Here is a 12,922-nt window from a genome sequence, read left to right as displayed (position 1 = left end):
CTCAGTTTCAAATAGATTGGTGATCTCTGTTCTAGGGAGTTATGTTTTAAAAGTACATGTTAAAAATGATAATTCATGCTTGAAAAGACTCATTACAATAATAGTAATGATGATATTAATTTTAAAAAGCAGTTTTATTGCTGTCTAAATGAACTGGCTGAGTGTCTGTGTTGTTATAAAGGAGTTGCATTCCTCAGCCATCATGGATACCCACCAGAGGACAACCAGCTCTCCGCTGGATGACAGTTATTGTTGTTGTCTGTTTTTTTTGTTTTGTTTTTTTGGAGTCAAACTTTCAAACTTTTATTCCTAATTTGGCAAATTCAAGTGCATCTCAGCTCATTTACTTTTCCTGACACCTGTGTTATATTCTAGCTGCAGTTTGTTGCATCTTTGCGATAATTAAGTGTAGAGCTGAAGTGTTAAGGGGGTGTATGGTGCCTCAGTGGATGTCAGCGCTCTGTTTTTGTAGGAGTGGATGCTTTTAATGGTTATATAATATGAGCATCTCTTATTCCAGTCAAAATGGGAATGATTAACTGTCTGAAAGTCAAACAGTGGACTTGATGACGGACGATTACCTTTGATGCAGCTCTTGACACTTTCCGAAGCTTCCGCTCTGACTTATGGTAACTATGGATTAGATGTTGCATCACTTCTCTAAGCATGTTACAGCTTCTGGTGCAAGACTGCATGCTCCTTATTGCAACAACTTTACAGCAATATCGCCATAGAATGGGGCTTGTTCCTGAGCTACAATGAGCCTGTTTTATGCTTTGCGTTTGCACCGCGGAGGATCGCACCTTCTACTTGACCATTCGCTGTTGCTGTTATTTAAAGAGCCTAGTTTCTAGTTTCAAGGTGTGCCAGGATTTCCAACAATCAAAACCACTAAAATGTTTGTCGTTATTGTTGCACTTTGAGGCAATACATTTAGCCAATTTTCTACTTCTGCTGTTGTTCAAGGACTTTAAATTCAGGAAACAGTTGATAAACTTTTGTCTCTCCAACTTGTTTGATGTAATTCGAACATATTCAGTCACGTAATGAGGCCCTTTGTTTGCTAAGTGCACTAAATATTTTTGCGCCCTTTAAAGAAGCAACAAGTGAAGTTCCCCCCACCCCCCTCCCCTTCTTATCCGTTGCCTCATATGCACATATTAGCATAGGATAATAATGCAGCAAAACAGTATCACCTTTCAGAGGAACATGTCTAGTGAAGAAGAAAGTAATTCATAACTTTATAATGCTGTTGGCAAGAGAACGTTTCGATCCGCTGAGCCTGATCTCCACTGTCTTTTTTTTTTTTTTGCCTCAGAACAAACAAGAACAAGACGAAGTATGTTGCATAATGCATACTTGCATAATCCTGCATGGCAGAGTACAAATTCATGCCGACGTAACGTCACGGGCTCTACACGGCGAGCGTCATAAATGCTAATAAAAAAATACAAACTCCGATAGCGCTTAGTTCAGACTGCATCTCTGCTGACCAAGCTGGTTGCAGCTTTACCATCATGCTGATAAGTAGGGTTAGGTTAATTTACATGACTGAAAATCTAGTCTGCTTGTTTTCCTAAAAAGAAACAACACTTTATTAAAGTATCACTATTCAACATTACTCTGTTTTTTGCTGTTATGAATGTGCTGCAACAGTGCGAAGGGCAAAATGTAAGAACGCGCTGACTTGGGGGTAATAAAAGGGTTCAGGGTGACTACAGCTACAAACGGGCCACTTTTAAGTTAAAAACCTACACCACAGAATCTCTGTCTGGGGGTTGGTTTGTTTTGCCTTATCTGCAAAGCCAACGGGGCGGGGAAGTCTCGTTCAGCTGAGCTCTTCTACATCGGGACTTCGCCAGGACCGAGTACATACCTCTTGTTGCGCTAAACTTCTTTACTCCATCATGATGCACTGAAATCGGGGATATTTCCGGGGACAGCTTTTGCCAGGGACAGTTCATTTATAAACGGGGTCTGTCCCTGGAAATCGGGGACGTCTGGTCACCCTAATTACAGACCCATGCACTGACTCTGCAAGTCTCACTCTTTTCCACATAATTAGCCAGGGTTTTACTTGTGAATGTGAAATCACCCTAAAGTAATCCCTCTGTCAAAACGCTATTCTCAAGAAAATGTAGACACACCACTCAAACTCGCCGAATTATTGTGCAGTCAGTTTTCTCACATGCTGTGTAAAAAGTCACTCTAATCTAATGCTATTTACTTGGCAGATGGAAGGGACGTTTAAACCCTCCAATTGCATCTGCAATCAAACATCCTATTCCTGGTTTGTTTCATTTGGCTCGGACGCTAGGAAAAAAAAGACAAAAATGTAAATGTTTCTTACCCGATAAACTCTATGTTCATAAAAACAGCTGCTTGAGCCTGTACTGTGTTATGTCCTCGCCATGTGGCTATGGATTGTTTATTCAGTTAAATTCCATATTTCAACACCTTAATGCAATACATTGAAGTAAAAGTACGAAATATTTATTTTTGTTGCATATCTGTAAGGATTTCAGTGATTTTTTTTTTTTATAATTTTTTTTTACTATTATTTTTTTCCCACAGCAGTTCAGTCAATAAACAGATCTATAAACCCTGTTCTAAAAAAAAACTACAGTCACCATTTGGGTCACCAGCAAAGAAGCTGGCTGTGCTCCAGTCAGGAGAGGATGGTGCTACTGTACCCACAGCCGAGAGAAAGAGAGAGAGAGAGAGAGAGAAAGTGAACAGACTGGAGGAGTAAGAAAGCAGAGGCAGAGTGCACTTGAGTGGGTCACCAGGCTAAACATAGCACTGCATGTTAGAGATGCATGGAGGCAGACGGGCCACAGCTTACATCTGCAGCTCAGGCAAGAGCCGCTCCTCTGTCATGCATATTTTACAGTCTGCCTGTGTCATCCGCTCCGCAGTACCATGAGTTTGAGAATTTACCCTCTTTCTGCCTCATACTTTTGTTATTCTTCTCTCCGTTTTGGGGAATGCCGCCCCTCTCGTTGCGCAACGTGTTCATGTTTGTATTTGTAACGCTCACATTTAGGCCCCACTAATTATCGTTTTTTGTTCTCAAGTATGGGCTACATAAGTGGTTGGGTGTGAAGTGTGCTTGTGTGGGCTTAGCTCTCGCTGCATAGAATCTACGTGTGCTGGAATCGGAATGCCCTTTGAGGCACATAATGCTTGTGCATAATAATCAATTATTCATGATGTTTTTCATTTCAAACTGACATACTGGAATGTGCGCACACGTTTCCTATCATCCTGCCTTCTTTCTAACCTTTTTAGAAAAGTTTATCGTATCTGCAGAGCATTTGTTTTACCTATAATGGCTCTGTTTTGGATTTAATCGGAACTTAATAGAGAGGATTTACAGCAAGAGGCCTATCTGAGCCAGAGATTTGTATTGTCGTTTTTATAATCATATCATTGCTGGGCCGGTTTTCCGGCTGTGTTGCTGTGATGTAACAGATGTGCGCGCTTGCAAATAGAACAGTGTGGTGCTCAGAGGAGGCAAACCAGACCACAGCATGTGGCAACTCTGATTTTCAGATTTTTATTTTTTTTTTCTCTCGCCACGGTTTCTTCAGAGTTGGAGTGACAGAAAGCTGAATAAAGAGTATCTGCTTACTGATGTTTCTCACAGCGTAAACACTCTGTCACAGTGGAGGACTGAGCTGTCACACCACTGACAGGCCGATGGGTGTCCGCCCCCAGCACCGAAACAGTCAGGGGTTTTTTTTCATCCTCACTCTCCAAAATCTCAACATTTTCTTGCTGCTGCTGCTGTGCTTTTATAACTTTTACTGACAATTTCCTCCTAAAAAAAAGAAAAAAAAAAAAAAAAAGCAGCATTGTTAAATTTAGGCTTTAAAGCAAAAATTTGACATATGGCACATTAGAAAAGCTTTCATAGCTGCAACGTGCTCATATTTTGTCCCTTAAACTACAAACTTCAGTGTATTTACTGAGATTTTATAGATCAGTGACAATTAGAGCATCACAATGTTGTGAAAGGAAAATAAAATAAGAATTTGAAGTGTTGCATGCATATTCAATCTGCCCCCTTTAATCTGATACCTTCAAATAAAATCCAGTGCAACCAATTCTCTACATGCAAAATGAACGTGAACACTGAACACATCCATCCATCTGGTGAAATAGGTTGGCGGCAGCATCATGCTGTGGGGATGCTTTCTTTTAATGTGCAGTAGTTACAGGGAAGATGGTCTGCATGATGTGAGGGTGGATCAAGCAAAATAGCTACCTTCCAGAGCTACCAAATGGTTGAATTCCTTTATCCCCGTGTCGCTCAATTCTGCAGGGATCTGGGAACGGGCCGTTCATATAAATCCAGTGTGTTTGAGAAGTAGGATGTATCTGAATGTTGCAGGATAGTAGCTCTGGAGGACTGGAGTTGGGCATCCGTGTTCTAGGAGGACAACACAATTTCCTAGTTTAGATCAATGTATGTTCATGTCTTAGAAAGGTCTTGTCAGATCTAAATTCTGTTAAAAATCTGCGGTTAGACCTAAAAATGTATGTCCAGAGACACTCCATACAGTTTGATTTAGTTTAAGCTGTTTTCCAAAGAAAAATGGCAAAGATTTCAGTTGTGAGACGAGCCAAGGTTGTTTCGACATAAAGATAATCTGCCTGAAGTATGAATATGAACAAAGAAAACTTTCTATTTTATCACCATGTTTTTTTCTGTCTGGGAGTAATATAATGGTTTGCACTGGTGTCCCAGTCAAAATTATAACTTGAATCTGATAGAGACGCTGCAGAAGGCGCTTCAGATTAGGGTAATGGTAAGGAGGCCTTCCAACCGCAAAAACTGGAAGCCTCTTATGAAAGAATCTAAATACTAATGGAAACATGCAAAAAGGTGGACAGCAGTAATAAAAACGGATTAGTTACTGTCATTTAAACAAACATATTTCAATTGATTATTGAGAAGGGTGTAATTTTTGACTTGCAATTTTTATTAACATTTTTATTGAGATATTTTTATTTATTTATTTATTTATTTATTTCAAATTTAATAATCCTTTCACATGCCGTTATTATCTTCTTGGAAATTGTTGTCTCATTTCACACCAAAAACAAAACTCTTGGTTGGATGACACTAATTTCAAATTTGACAAGAGTTTCAAGAAACTTGGGCTAAGCTTTACAAATACATGCAACTCCTTTAAGTTTTTTTATTCATAAATAAGTTTTAATTATTTTATACCATTGATGCACTACTTTACATCTAGATATCTAAATATAAAGCATATATATATATATATATAATTTAAACCAACTGAAATACATTGAATTCTGTGCTTATAACACTAAAAGAATTTGAAAAGTCTATGGATGAGAGGATGGTTTTTCAAGGGGTCACGTTTGTCAAATGACATTTTGCTTAAGAGCTCCTGACATCACCTCCAGCATCCCAACTAAATGGGATCATTATCTCCATCAACTGGGCCGCAGGAGAGTTTTAAGATCTACCAAACACAACAATCAGAATAAATCAGGCTCTGTGGGCTTTTAAAGAGCCTGATTGCATGCTGGAGTAATCCATCCTATGGATTTTGAGAAGGGCAAAGGGAGTCATAACCAGGAACAAGCTATAATTAAAGGCTAACATGCAGAGGGCAGTTTAAGTTGGCATTAGGTCTCAATTATTGGAACTTAACAGGCAATGAAATAGGTTTTCCACCTGGTGCCTATCAACCAAGCATGCTCAGACACTTGGTGCTGTTTTGGTCCTTTTGTCCATTCTCGTAAAGGAATTAAAACGTTATGAATTTTATATCTAAATCATTAAACTTTTAACCATTAGACAAAAAAAATGCCGCAATTTTAACACTGTCTCAATTTATGGTAGCAGACTATATGTATTTTACATAAAACTAGAAAGTACCTTTGCTACGGTTAATCCATGATATTGTCAATAAGTAAAAGAATGCCAAATTTATGAACTAGTTATACTTTAATTAAAAATAGTTGAAGAAAACCATTTTTTTATTAAGTAAAAATGGTAAAATGCTGTTCATTAATTTGTTTTGATTCATTAATTCAATGGTCAACAGTTAATTTAATAGATTGTATTTAATCTATATAGGTAGACAGATATAAATAGAAACAAATTAAAACACTAATACAAATATACATATATGAAATAAAATCAATTAATAAATAATTATCAAGTAACATCAGGTAATTATATATTTTTTTATTTATTGAACATGTAAAATATATATTTATCGTCAGTTACATAATTTTAATTGTTTCTAATTTTATTTGATATTTTTAAAATGTAGTCATTAATTAGCCCCATTAATAAACCTGACTTACTTTTTAAATGTTTGTGTAGAAAAATTAACTAAATGAAATGTATTAATTTAATGACCCTATTATTTATATAATTTGAGTTATTAAACAAATAATGAACAAATAAGATATACTTGTTGAATAGACACATTATCTCCAGTACACTAATTTTTCTTTTTTTTTTTTAAATTGAAGGTTAAATAAAAACAATTTATATATACATATCTCTACATTCCATCTGTCTAGTCACTTATCCGTTCGTGGGGGCAGCTGACACCTATCTCCAGCAGTCACTGGGTGAGAGGCGAGGTACACTTTAGTCCAAAAGCATAAACGTGTTAATTGGTCTCTGCAATTTGCCGTTAGGTTTGAGTGTGTGATTGTTTGTTCAGTACGTCTGTTTTGCTATGTAATGGACTGGCGACCTGTTCAGAGTGGATCCCTCCTCTGACCCAATGATAAATGGCTATAGACAATGGAATGATGCTCTTCACAATTTAAAATTAGTAAAAATAAATTCATTAAAAAACAGCTTTTGAGTCTATTTACTTTCATTTATGCATTTATTGTGCAGTCATTGCGGCTCCAAGAGGAAATAAACTGAGCATAGAACACTATTTCTTTATGAATTATCAAAGGTTGGGTCATGCAGCTTCAGCCGGTGCTCCTTTCTCTCTCTGAGGTTGAGTCTAAGCTCCCCACCTCTTTGAACTGTAAACACCTCCGACACCAACAGACTGCACAAACTGTCACATGCGGTCTTTATAGGACCTTGCTCTCCCCGCACCTTAATCTACCTTCTATCTCATCTATCTCTGCGCTTTCCCAACTCCCATCTGAGCAGGCCATTTCCAACATGCCTTTTTCCAAACCTGTGCGTGTGGTTTTAGCTACGTTTCTGTCGGGCTGTGTGTGGATGTGTCTGTGCAGTGGTTCTCTCCCCTGCTTTGTCACTGTGGGGGGTTTCCCTGTGTGTAATCATGTAATTGGAGGGCTTTCAGGGGCTTATTTGTGTATTTCCCGCAGAGTAATTTTCCCGCTGTTGAGTCGAGCCTGAGCACAGAGTCAAAAGCAAAGCTTTTACCTTTTAAAATTCACCCAGTTGCCTGAATAAAAGCTCTCCTAATACAATTGGCCTTGAGTGCTCTATTGGTACATGAAAACACTCCTGTTTCTGTTTTAAGGAGCAGATGAGTGGCACGTAACGCCGTTATGGTTTATATAGATGTTGTACATTTTCTCTTTGCTATTTTATCTGTACGATTGGCATCCTCTGGCTCTGTTAAAGACAACTCTATCAAAGAGCATTTTTTTCTGAAATTCATTTTCCAAAAGTGCAAATGTATATTTTTAGTCCTGCTAAACTGCTACAGTATATATTTTAAATCTGTACTCACCTATTCAGACAGTGTTTTTTTTTTTGTTTTTTTTAGTGCAGATGCCAACAGCTACATTTAGTTCCTATGCTCCACTTATCTGGAACAAACTTCCAGAAAACTGTAAAAGTGCAGAAAGCCTGAGTTCTTTTAAATCAAGATTAAAACACATTTGTTTAAAATTGCCTTTGACTGTTCTAGTTAAACTGTTTTAATGTTCTTTTTTGCTTCTACATTCTATCCCTACTTGCTTTTATTCTGTTTTATTTTCCTATACTTTAATCATGTAAAGCACTTTGCATTGTCTCTGTACTGAATTGTGCTATATAAATAAATTTGCCTTGCCTTGCCTTGCCTTACAGTGGAGATTAGAAACTTAGAGATTGGTAGACGACCACATCTTATCTTCCATGATCCATTTGTATTACCACCTGCACTGATGAGCAATTCCCACACCTTTTAAAGCCTTCTTCATGAACTAAACACCAGCCATCCGTTTTAAACAATGTATCAATCTGTGGCAAAAGCAATTATACAAAATAACCATGGACATATATGAGAGGTCAACGTGTCATTATTGCAACAGATCTAAATGCACTAGGCTTCTGCACCGTTGGGAAAAGTTTGGAATTTAAGCATTTTCCAAAACTGAATTAATATAAAAAAAAGGCACCATAGTCTGGATAAATATTTGTATTTCCAGGCTGTAGACCTTGTCATATCCTGTAATCCATCCTTCCATTCCTCTTTGCATCCATTAATCCATCCATCCCTCTCTCACTCCAACCATCTTTTATATATACATCCACCCTTTTTCCATGTTAATCATCCACCCATCCATTTTTCCATTCATCTGTCCATTCATGTTTATCCATCAATCCATCCCTCTTTCCCTCCATCAACCATCCCTCTAGCCATCCATCCAGCTATGCATCCATCCATCTTTCTATCTGTTTATCTATTCATCCAACATCCATCCATTTGTTTATCTATCTATCTATCTATCTATCTATCTATCTATCCATTCATCCATCTATGGATTGTGTATCCCTCCATCATCAATAGCTGCCAAGCTTGGACAAGTTATTAAATCGTCCTGTGTGTTCAGTTTTCCTGTGGCCTCTTAAAATTGCAGCTGTGAGACACACCAGGCAGTCTCTATATAAAACAACAAATTCAATTAAAGTTACAATCAAACTAATCGTAATCACCGAGAAACTTGAAATGATTTATTTTGGATTCACTTTTATTCAAATTCACCTGATTTCCTCCTTTGTCCTTTTAATTATCCCCCAGGTGGCTCAATGGCCCTAAGAGGAAGAGGAAGAACAGCCAATGTTCGGTGAAGAGTATGACTGGTGAGTAGTTTGCGGTTGATTTACAGAAAGTTTAAAGAAGTACGCTGAAATGCACCTGAGAATAGCATGTTTCACCTACCTGAGCTGTGACTAATTGATTCATTTTCTGAAGGTCCACAGATCTGTAATCAGGAGCAAAAATATGTCCTCATGTGTAGATAACTGTTCACTTTGAAGACTAAACATCTTAGTTATGTATATTTAAAAAATATTTAGAATGTCTTTGGCAAAGCTGCAGTGCCTCCCCACAGTGGATCTAAGCAGCTGAGGGACTGTACAGACGTTGGTGGTAGCTATTTCAGAGCCGCTTTGTAGATGTTATGCTTTTAGAGAGAAGGAAAAGCATATTTGAGCATCTGCCATTGATAAACAAAATGCTCTGCTTGGTCTGCCTCTGTGTCGGTCGCTGTTTATTGTGAGACAAAGTGAAAGAGTGGGAGGAAGCTGCTTATTTAGGAAAATAAAACACCTGTCATGATTTTTTTTTTACCCCCCTTCCCAACCAGCTTATAGTCTAAATCAATGCATCACTGCTGGAATTTTATGAAATATTTGGCCAGCAATGGTCCGTTTATATCACCATTTTAAGCCTCCATTTCTCTTTGCCAGGATGCTCCAGTAAAGAGTCTTCTTTACTGGTTTTACAATGAAGGTTTTGAGATGAAAACCTACAAGGAACACATTGTTGCGGCGTATATGATAACACATGTCGAGCTGGACCCCTACAACTTGTAGAGGGATGCACACAATTAATTATAGCATGACAAGACCATCAGTCGGGATCATGGGCTGTGTGATCCTTTAGCTCATGTTGCTGTGATTATGGAATCAAAGAAGCATGGTTTGCAACTGTCAGCCATCATCTGTGGGGGATTCCCCCTTGGGAAATTCCCCATAACAGCTACGTGTGGCAATGATGCACCCTGTCCAAAGGCATTCAGCACTTGAATACAAGCAATGCAATGTTGTTGAACACCATCCTCAGCATGTTCAGCTTCATCAGATGCTGCTAATCAAAATTTTTCTTAAAATCGACGGACAGTGGAGGATAAAATGTCTTAAAACCTGTGTTTAATGAGCCACTGTGTTTAATGAGCCACTGACAAAGATTTATCAGGTAACATAACAGCACAAACAGAGCTTCTGCCCGCCGTGTTTCCATGATGGTTTTCCTCCATTTCCGAGTCTGTGCTAGGGCCCACACTAGTCATTTCTGCCCAATGTAAGCATTAATCGACTTTATAGCTTTATCTATAACCCAGTTATTTTATTGGCATCCCAAGGAAAGTATTCAAAGCCTTCAATTCTCAGAAGCCAAAGTCTAATTTATTTTGACCACATGTTGTACAGCACTGGACTCTATCCGTTGAAAGCACATCGTCATCAGAATACAATGCATATTTTTCTTGTTGGGCCCAGTGCCCCGTACCATAGTCTGGATTAAGGCACGCAATGCAATCTCATTGGCCCTATGCAAATAGTGTGGGCAGGTCAACTTCTGCACACATTCTTTCAGGGGAACATACAAGGAAAGTGTTTGTGTGTTGGTCTCAGACGTGGATCTAATCGCAACAGACCTACAGTTAAAGAGAAGACCTTGAACATCCGTCCTCTACTCCTCAGCCCTATGAAGAGTGTCTCAATACGAAAGAATAAAATGTTACATACAATATAATACAATGGTCCCCATGAAATATCATAAAACAAATAAAATGAATGCTATCACATCACACAGACTAACCAGTTCAAACACAGTTAACAAGTAAATGACTAATATAGCTTTAAACACAATTAACCACAAAAGACCAATTCTAACAAACCGCCTTTTGACATAATTTTATTATGTCAATAAAGCAGAGGTGGGACAATTAGATCCTGTATTGTACGACAGATCTGAGTTCTGTCAACTTCCACAGGGCCCCAGGCTGTGAGTGAACATCACCCTGATCCTGTAATACAACCAGTTGGGAAATGTGAAATGCCCCCTTTTTGAGATATAGTCTACATATACATTAAGTGTGAACTTCTGTCATCATTGCATAAGACATAAGTGTTCTTCATTGCAACTACGAGTGACTAACAAGCAAGCGTTCTTCGTTGCACAGGCATGTGGAAATAGTAAACAGAGCTATATGGATATATCACTGTCTAAACAAACAATGATTAAAAATTTTCAAACTAATCAAGTAATCAAGAACAGTTTTTTTCTAGAATAAAGCTAATGATTAATATTTGAACTTTTGCAGCTAAACAAAAATATTAGAACTAAAATCACTCATAGCAGGCGCATCCATCATGGTGCCGGCAACAGAACCTCTTTCCCAGGAACGTATAAATCTGCTGAGCTCTACTGATGACATCTCTGTCACTAACACAACATTAAAAAAAATTGTGAACAACTAGAATGACTATAGAAAAATTAAAAAAACATCCTAACTACAAAAGAGAACTGTAAGCAGCACACCTCTAAGTGTATTATTTACTATAAAAGGTGTGAATACATATTATATAAAGGTGTACATCCTAAATAAGGGTATGTGTCAACCTTAGCAAACCATGTGAAGTAAATTCAGGCACAGTACTAACAAGCGTCTTCTCCAGGATCTTCACCATGGAGAGCTCCAGTCTCTTCCTTCAAGGGCTCAGAGAAAGAGACTAATGGAAAGGTTTCGTCCTTATATTGAGATAATTGATAAGGTGGAGGTGCAGGAAATGTGTCATTAATAGCTATAGTGATGCATTTTAGACAGAGGTGCCTGATGCATGGGATGCAACAGCGTCCCCATAAGGTTAATACAGTTGCTGCCACTATCAGTGACACAAATATTGATGTGATGAGGGTTTTCCATTTACCAAAAGCTCTGATGAGCCAATCACTTAAGGGATTATCTGCACCTGAATGCTCTGCTAATTCTTCAGACATTGGTTTTTGAGACCAGACAGTGCTCGGGTTATAGAGCCATCTGGGGCTGTATTATTCAGGATAAAAAAAAGAGCACTGATCTTCAAACAGAGCAGCAAAAAATCTAATCACGTGACCTCTTGGACCGGAGCGCCACAATTTAGATTTTTTTATCGGCTATAACTTATTAATGTACAAGTGAAAACATGGGAACATTGGTGTTTTGAGATCATTGCTATGTAGCAACTTTTCCCGGTGGAAGAAAGTTGCCCCCTGACAATTCATACGAAAAGTCACCCTGCAGATTCTGGCCCACGGCCTAAATGGTAGTCTCAGACTAACCAGTAAATGTCTAATATTAATTCAAAAACAGTTAACAACAAGTAAATGACTAATATAGTTTTTAACACAATTAACCACAAAAGGCAAAGACTAACGGCCACAGGCGTGGCTCTGTTAACAAATTATAGTTCACTTGCAAAAAGTACAATGTGAAAGTTAATCGCACCAAACGAAAATGAAACGAATGTCCGGTTTTACTCTGGAACAAGCGGACCAAAGGACTCTCCTGGTGTAAATACACCCTTGGTGCCCATAGCATGGATAACTTGCACATGTGTGAAGGCTCCATTATTGCTGAAAGGTATATTCAGGTTTTGGAGCAACATATGCTGCCATCCCAGCAACGTCTTTTTTAGGGACAGCCCTACTTATGTCACCAAGAAAATGCCGAGCTACGTTCTGTACGTGTTACAACAGCGTGGCTTTGTTGCAAAAGAGTTTGGGTGCTAGACTGGACAGTCTAGTTTTGCATTGGAAATGTGTGGTGTGTTATGAAGCGCAAAATACGACAATGGAGACCCCAGATGGTTGAGCAACTGAAGCTGTATGTCAAGCAGGAATGGCAAGGAATTCCTCCCACGAGGCTTCAACAATTGTCCTGAGTTCCCAAGCAG

At 38.4% G+C, this 12,922-nt stretch overlaps 1 protein-coding gene across 4 annotated transcripts in view; it reads left to right on the top strand.

Annotated features, from left to right (window-relative positions):
- LOC105937897 (thyroid hormone receptor alpha-B) overlaps positions 1 to 12,922 on the top strand; it is a 156,808-nt gene that overhangs the window by 122,401 nt on the left and 21,485 nt on the right. For all 4 annotated transcript variants that reach the window (XM_036142156.1, XM_036142158.1, XM_036142157.1 and 1 more), the window contains one exon: positions 9,003 to 9,064. In XM_036142156.1, the coding sequence (XP_035998049.1) occupies positions 9,003 to 9,064 (62 nt within the window). The remainder of the gene's footprint in view (positions 1 to 9,002; positions 9,065 to 12,922) is intronic.

Source organism: Fundulus heteroclitus, chromosome 10 (genome assembly GCF_011125445.2).
Source record: "Fundulus heteroclitus isolate FHET01 chromosome 10, MU-UCD_Fhet_4.1, whole genome shotgun sequence".
Taxonomy (NCBI): domain Eukaryota; kingdom Metazoa; phylum Chordata; class Actinopteri; order Cyprinodontiformes; family Fundulidae; genus Fundulus; species Fundulus heteroclitus.
Note: the sequence above shows the minus strand (reverse complement) of the source record. Positions and strands in the feature narration are given on the sequence as shown.